This window comes from Lactuca virosa, chromosome 9, assembly GCF_052849685.1.
Source record: "Lactuca virosa cultivar CGN04683 chromosome 9, Lactuca_virosa_CGN04683_v6, whole genome shotgun sequence".
Classification (NCBI taxonomy): Eukaryota; Viridiplantae; Streptophyta; class Magnoliopsida; order Asterales; family Asteraceae; genus Lactuca; species Lactuca virosa.
Genome location: NC_136434.1, coordinates 26438302 through 26446286, shown reverse-complemented (window position 1 = coordinate 26446286; position 7985 = coordinate 26438302). Strand labels below are relative to the sequence as shown.

The following is a 7985-nucleotide window of genomic DNA, read 5'->3' as shown; positions in this document are numbered from 1 at the left end:
TTGATTTGTGTTGTTTTTTCTGAGCAAGAATACTTATATGGCTTTTAGAATTTGATTTTAGAAGAATACTTGTGTTGTATCCATACATATTTTATCTTTAAACTTCTATTCAACTTCTTGTGTTTTTTTTTTCCGAGCTTATCAAAAGTAATAATATATTTTGTAATTTATATTATGATTTTTTTGTTAAAATGTTAAAATTATAATATTTTTTTTAATAGATATTTTCAGCAACTTTATCAAACACTAATACTAAATCATTCAGGTTTATTAAGCACAAAATTATTTGGTTTTGGTCGGTTTCTACGAAAGCCCTAAATCAAGTATACCAATTGAAATACGGGTCAAACCGATCCAAAAACTACCGATTTGGTCCCGTATCTTGTAGCGCGCGAGAACTGCACAACTCCGAATCCCAACTCCCTTTCTTCAAACCCTCGCACAAAATCACAAACTTGGTGCAAAGTATTTAGTACTGTTGGCAGCAGCAGGCGACGGATTGGAGCAATGGTAGCCGGAGAAGAAGAGCAAAAAGCTCCAACACGGTCCTCTATCAAATCTCATATCGCGTTTAATAATTATCCCAAATGGAAAGACAAGGTGAGTATCGATCTTTGTTGAAAATTTGAAAATACCTTTTTCGATTTCTGGATTTACTGTATTCTTGTTGGTTCATGATCATCTCAATTTGTATTTAATTTTCCGAATATTTGTTCCATTAACAACACTCCTTCTGGGCTGGAATGTTCATATTGTAGTTGATTAGTCAAGTAAATTCACAATTTGCAGAACGTTTTCATCAGAAGTAAGATTCACAATCGTGGGAAATAAATGTCAAAACAACTGAAATTTTTTCGAATTAGATAATTGACATGAATTTACATCATGGTTTAAGATAAACATCAAGTGCTGTTAGACTTATATGTGCGAAATTTCTCAATCACATTGCTTCTTTTTGTGGAATTATATGTATTTACTCTTGTATTGTAGCTAAGGGAGAACTGTTACAACAGGGTTCGAGCTGACCGGAATCGGCTTCTATGGAAAATGAGGTTGCCTGATTCAAAAGACCATTCTCTTAGGCACGAGGTTTGTCTTGTTTGCATTGTGATTACCTAATATATTTATATATTTTTTCTTTAAATTAAGTTTTTTCATTGCAGGAGTTGATTAAATCCACCTTCCAAGACATCGTATCTGATGAACTCAGAAAAATTAAAGAGACACCAATGGAAAGCTGTTCTGGAACTATTAATCCTGAACCAGAAACTAGTGATGATATTTTATGGGAATATGATGGTCTTCATGCAGCATACGAAGGTGAATGTGAAGAAATCTTGTTGGAAATGCAAAAGATTTTTTATGAGGATCTTGAAAGTGAACAGATCGGAAAAGGTAAAGTTTGGTTGTTTATATCTTTATATTGTAATATTGTTTACCCTCTTTAGCGATTATTTTGCAATTTCATTTTCTTTTTCTTTGTATTTGCAGAACCAGATGGGTATATCAAAGTATGGGAAGAGGAAGAAGATGAATATTTAGCTCGTGCTGTTTTTGAGAATATGCAGCTGAATGATGACAAGGTATTAGTATTACCAAGAGTTGGTGTGTTTTAAATTTTAAGTGTTGATGACTAGGGTAAAATGCTTGTAATAGCAACCAAACTTTCCATGTTTTTCCAATTTAGGCAACCAACTATTTTTTTTGCCATTTAAGGGTAACTAAGTATGAATACATTGTGGCAATAGGTGCAAAAAGCGGTTTGGTGTCCCATATGCAAAAAAGGAGAGTTGCAACAGAGTCGACATCTTATCTTTTGCCCTCTTTGTGAACTTAAACTCAATGGAGACAATGAGGTAGTTATAACTTATAACTTCATCTTTACATTTACAAGTTGACGATTCTATGTATGATTACATCAGTTTCACATTGTGTATCATCAAACTTGGATATTATTGATTGCAATTTGCAACTCATGAATAGGTGAATCTGGAGTTTGTGCGGGATAGATTGGGTGAAGCTCACGGGCAGCATTTGGATAGGGGATGCAGGCTGAAACCAAAATTCAGTATCCGCTCTAAATTTGGTATGACTGCCCTCTACATGGAGTGCCAGGGTTGTAATACCTTTGAGATTGTAATATAACTTTTTTATTTTTATTTTCTTATGGTTCGTGCTAAGGGGTTTTACTTAAAATCTTGGTTTTTGCATCTCTTGTACATCATATTTTCTTTTCTTCTTGTTATATATACTATTAATTGTAATTTGGATTCACAAGTTCACCACAAAAGTTTTACGGTTTGTCTTTTCGTCCCTATGACCATTGGAAAATCATTCGATGACCCGTACCGCCTTCTTTAACCAATCACACCGACACCGCCACCGCCTTTCACCTACGTCCTCTTTTTCAACAAAAAAACCCCCCGATGTTACATTCAAAGCCCTGCAATCTTCTATATCCTTCCCCTACCCCTTAATCTCCCATCACCGCGACAAAGCTTGTAACACCGACGATTCAATGTCATCGCCACCGCCGCCTTCTTCCGACGTTCCCTCTCAGATGTAGAAAAGAGTCTCCTTTGTGGAGAACCGACAAAGCGAATTATAGTATTGTATTTTAAAGAAAAAACCTATCCATGTAGAGGGCAGTAATATATAAAAATTACAATATTTTAATAGAAAAGGTATAAACATGGTACATCAAGAAGAATGTGCTTCAAAAATCATCCAAAATGACACTCATCTCGAAACTAATACACCGAGACTGACTGTTAACAGTTTTTTTTAATACATGGGAAGCTCAAATAGGGAGCAAAAAGAATCGGCAAATACATATATTCAACCTTCCAACCATATCAAATCAAAAAAATAATATACACAAATACAAGACCAAAAAAGATTGGCTTTGCCACGTGTCATGTTTTGGAAGCCATGCCCCATGAGTGGAGGATTTAAAAGAGTTCCTTCGAGTTGAACTTGTTCCAAGCCTCCTATCAAACTCAAAAATTATGATTGCTTTGATTTTAATGGACAATTTAAAGATGAATCATGGTTTTAGCCTTTCTAACAAGTTTGGGTAATTAATGTTGATATTAAATAAATAAGCAAGTACCTTAAGTATATCGAAGACCTTTTCAGCAACATATTTTTGTTGAAGAGTAGCTCCTTTTTGTTGTACTTTATCAGGGTGTATACACAAAGTTGCCTTTCTGTATGCTTTTTTCACATTAGCACCGGTTATCAGATCTGTCAATGAAACCGCTTGCCACCCACAGTCAGGCCAAAGTACCTGCAATCAATTAAATACATAATAAAAAATCTTAATACTTCAAATTAAAATCTAAAAAGCATAAAAAAGAAAGAAAGAGACATACATATTGTAATGAGGATAGAAGTGCACGTAAATTTCCCTCTCTCCCTGCAGCCCACCGCTTGATTTCAGTATCTAAAGTCGCACCAATTCTCTGAGAAATAATATTAATAAATAAATAAATAAATCAGACAAAGAAAATAAATGTTATTAAATAATAAAATACTTACATGTCTTTCTTCCTGTTCTCTCTGAGATTGAAGATCCCGCTCATTCTTTTCAGCCAATGCTTTAACCTAAACAAATCACATGTGATGTCATGACTCATGAGGAGGGTTAAAATGGTAAAAGCATTATTAAGAAAACTCTTTACATACCGTACGCTCTTGGGTACGTTGCTCTCTTTCCAGTCTTGCCCTTCTTCTTTCCTCACTTTCCCCTTCAACTTCTACTTGAAATTTTCCACCACAAAACTTTTAGCAACTATAAAATCACTCACATGGAGCCCACATAATACATATACATGTTCTTCTCAATCATTAAACGAAAACATACCTCCAAACATGGAGCTAAGATCGTCTGCGACACTGGTGGTGACAGATGATTTCCTTATGTTGGTGTGGGCCCCCTGTTGTCCTCTTTTTGGGGATCGAGAACCACTGCTGAAAAATGATTCAAATTCATCATCTATCTTTTGTTGGTTCATTCTAGAAGCTGCTGCCCTTTCTTGAACACCTCTTTTTCTAGCCTCAAAAGCAGCCTTCTCTTTCTCCCGTGCATCAGTGGCTGCCCGTTCCTTTGCCCCAACTGCTGCCCGCTCACGGGCTTCAGCTTGTGCTCTTTGAACAGCAGCTTTCTCCATCTTCAAACGAGCTTCAGTGGCTGCTCTCTCACGTGCTTCCCTTGTTGCCCTTTCTACTGCTTGCTTACCCTTTTCTCTCTCTTCATCTTGTATACATTCTTTGTTTCTAGAAGCCTTTGTGTGTTCTCTTTCTCTTACTTCCTTGGCGTGTCTAAATTTAGCTTCAGCTCTGTCCATGGCTTCCTTCATTGCAGTAGCAGCTAAGATCGAGTCCATCTCTTCAGCTGAGTGGGAATCAGACAGGGGGCTAGTGGCTGCAGGCTGGAATGGCATAGGACTTTGAGGGTATTTAGAGGAATTTGGTGAAGATAAACCATTTCCAACTTTTCTGGAATTTGAGCCTCTTTCTGATTTTGAAATATTCCTTGGAGTTGGAGGAGGGGGTCTTGAAGGTGGTGGAGCATTTGTTGGTTTTGTGAACAGAGGTATCTCTGACACTGTGAGCCATATATCATCCGCCACCTGGATATTTTCTGATTGAGAACTTGAAGGTGGTGAAGTAGACTGGTCAAATGATCTATGATGGTTTCTGGGAACTGCTGGCATATCCTGTGATGGACTCTCTGAATATCTAAAAGAAGCTTTCTGTGTTGAATCTTTACTTGTGAATGCAGTTGCAGATTTACCAGAAGTACCATTACTTGCTGATGATCCTCTGGTTTTTGGGCTATCAAATTTACTAACATTGCCAATCTCTTCTAGTGGATCGATGGAGAAGCTCTGGTGTGAATTAGCAGTGGTTGAACTAGACTCATGAATCACAAACAGATTATGCATTGTATTAGAAGTTTCCTTTGTATTGGTGGTTGATTTTGGGGTAGGCTCTGAATTTGATCTGTGAGAAAAGAAAAATTATGGACTGTAACAGCTTATTGAGTAACAATATTAAGCATAAAAGAGCTTTCATGGAAGTAACTAGTAAGTAGTCAAGAAGAACAAATAGCATGTTTAGATTCAAACTTCAAAGTAGTGGGAGTTCATACCAAGTATTTGACTTTGCTTACTAAATTCCTGACAGTGCTTTTCAGACACCAAAAGTATATAAGTAAACCATGAAGACCAAGTCTTTCCCCAAACATGTGGAGTTATCCAAACGCATATCCCTTTGTACCATTGTTAATTATCTCTTAGAACAAAATCACAAACATTGTGCAAGACATTGATATTAAATATGATGCAACTTCATTGATAACTAACAGACACTTGAACCTTCTTCAGTAAATATAGATAATCCGCACTTTCCAGTGGTAGAAACTACTCATATTAGTTTGACTTCAATTTTTGGATCCATATATAAACCTAACAATATTAATGGCACTTCTGTGCTGGGTTATACTTCAAGACTAAGAACAGATGAAATTCAACAATATAAGTTAATGTGATTTGTATGCCCAGTATAAACTAAATGATAACAATGCATAAATTTGTCGGTAGTAACTAGTAAATAATGAAACAGAGAACTAAATCGCATATCAAACGAGGCATAGTACCTGTTACTGGTCGCAGGTCTGCCACTTCCAAAGCCAGGAATCAGATCATCAAAACCACTTGGACTCTTACTACGATTCTGCGTGGTAGGTTCAACTTTCTGTGCTCGACTTGGATTCCCCGTAAGATCATCGAAATGATCACTCTGTTGATTCCGTTTAGACGGCGATGTAGACATCGATGCGAAAATGTTCTCTTCGTATCTCGGCGAAGCAGAAGAAGACATCGATTTACTCTTTAATCCTGACAATCCGTCGAAAATGTCGTTATCATAAGCCGGTTTATCGTAAACGGGCAATTTCACAGATGTAGCTTTGCTTTTAGCTTCCTCATTTTTCGTGGGGGCTGAATTTTTGAAGATCACATCATAATCAAAATCTGTCATAGCCGATGTCGATTTAGAGCTGTTTGTGTGTTTAGGCGGACCACCAAACACGTCGCTGAATATATGATTCTCTTCAGTGGCGGTAGCTGATGAGGACGGTTTCATCGGGGTAGATTTTCCTTGAGGCCGAAATCCTAAGTCTCTTGCCAACATTCCAAAGTCATCCATTTGATTCACCGGATCTGGCGACAGATATTTGAATCACAAATACGATATGAAGTAAATTATGTGCTATACAGCTACGGATGCATAGTGCATTTGCTGAAATCGGAAGTAACTAACCGGAGGTTGATTAGGTTTAGAGCTGTGTCGGTAAATTGACGACGGTTGATTTTCACGGCGGTCGTTCACTTCTTGATTTCTGTGGACTCTGCTCGTACTTCCGCAGTGTCTTTGGGTGTTTCCTCTTCCATTATTTTTATTCAAAATCTTACATAAAAAAGTAATAATAAAATAAGTTAAAAAATAAAATATTTGTAGAAAAAAACACTGCATATTTTGTTCAAATATCATTACTATGGTAACCAATATTTACTAGTAAAAATTATTTAAGGGAAAAAGCATGAGAAAATGATTTAGAAGGATAATTATATTTAAAAATTGATAAAAAAAAAAATCTAAGTTTGATATATTCAAAAATTGATAAACAACTCATATAGGTTAAAAGGACAACTTGATAGTGACATATCATTAGTTAATATAATCATCATTTAGAAATCGATTTAGGGCTTCTTCATACTGGAATTTGTGAAAAACAATGAGCTAAATGTCTATAAGTCGCTCCATGAATGGAATTTGTGAAAAATGAAAGATGCATAATAGTTTACAATCCATTCTAGTTTAGTCATGACATGTAACTAGGTAAGATACAAACAACAAAATATTTCACGACACTATAAATTGATATAAATATTCATCAATACACTATTGTAGCCACACCACAAATTGGCATACATATTCAAAAAAAATATATTGCTCAAGATTGTTATTGTGACATCCCTAATTTTCATTGTCAAATAAATTTTTTTTATGTTTATTTAAAACAATATATTATTTAAAAGAATACTTGAGTGCGAAATTGTCCCAAAACATTTTTCTTTTAAGATAAAATCAATACTAAAACGTTTCTAATGGAACATTTTGTTTTCATTAATATTAAAACCATTAGATGACATAATCGATACAAAACATAAGTATAAATGAGTTATTACAGACCTTACAACAATTTAATTAATATTAAAACCATTAGATGTCATAATCGATACAAAACATAAGCATAAATGAGTTATTGCAGACCTTACAACAATTTATTATACTATCAACCATAATACCCTTAAATCACTCGGCAAATTATAATCACTATCATCGTTTCTTCGTACTACTACATGTGATGCAAACAAACCAAGTGGGTCAGGTTTGCGAGCCTGGTGGTACATAGAGTTTTCATCCTACAATAATATAATTAATTTTTTTTTAAAATAGAAATTTCACACCAAATAATTAACCCCATTACCCATTCTCGTTTTCACACACACTGATCCTAAAATTATGATCTCAATGGACCTATAAGCCAATAAAGGCAACCATGAGAGGGATAAGATACCCAAATGAACACACAGTTCATTAACACGTACAGATTGCGAGTATGTCAGTGTTCCACAAGATTCTCTAGAATAGTCGGTGGTTGTCATCTATACTCTGCTAGATGACTAGTCACAGTAGTACAATGTTGGTCATGACCTCACACCACTATTTTATATTTCACAAACTTTCACTATCCAATATAATTTAAGTACAGTAAAATAAAATAGATAAGTACTTCAATAATATATGATATTAATCAAGCATAAACATGTCATACTACTTTATATAACACAAGTATCATAGGTACAAAATAATAAGCACATATATAATTTAAGCACTTTAAATACTTTGTGTTT

General features: G+C 35.2%; 2 protein-coding genes across 2 annotated transcripts; one reads left to right on the top strand and one right to left on the bottom strand.

Annotated features, from left to right (window-relative positions):
• The first annotated feature begins 339 nt into the window (after positions 1–339).
• On the top strand, positions 340–2277 carry LOC145138068 (RPA-interacting protein A). The gene is made up of 6 exons (XM_079072216.1): positions 340–600; positions 991–1089; positions 1164–1395; positions 1492–1583; positions 1749–1856; positions 1984–2277. The coding sequence occupies exons 1-6, from the start codon at positions 508–510 to the stop codon at positions 2143–2145; spliced, it is 786 nt and encodes a 261-aa protein (XP_078928342.1). The 5' UTR covers positions 340–507; the 3' UTR covers positions 2146–2277.
• A 377-nt stretch (positions 2278–2654) lies between these two features.
• Positions 2655–6446, bottom strand: LOC145137328 (auxilin-related protein 1-like). The gene is made up of 8 exons (XM_079071475.1): positions 6328–6446; positions 5663–6227; positions 3866–5007; positions 3688–3758; positions 3541–3606; positions 3375–3464; positions 3113–3289; positions 2655–2990 (listed from the first exon to the last, which is right to left on the bottom strand). Exons 2-8 carry the CDS (start codon positions 6211–6213, stop codon positions 2952–2954), a joined length of 2136 nt encoding a protein of 711 aa, XP_078927601.1. The 5' UTR covers positions 6214–6227; positions 6328–6446; the 3' UTR covers positions 2655–2951.
• Positions 6447–7985: the final 1539 nt, after the last annotated feature.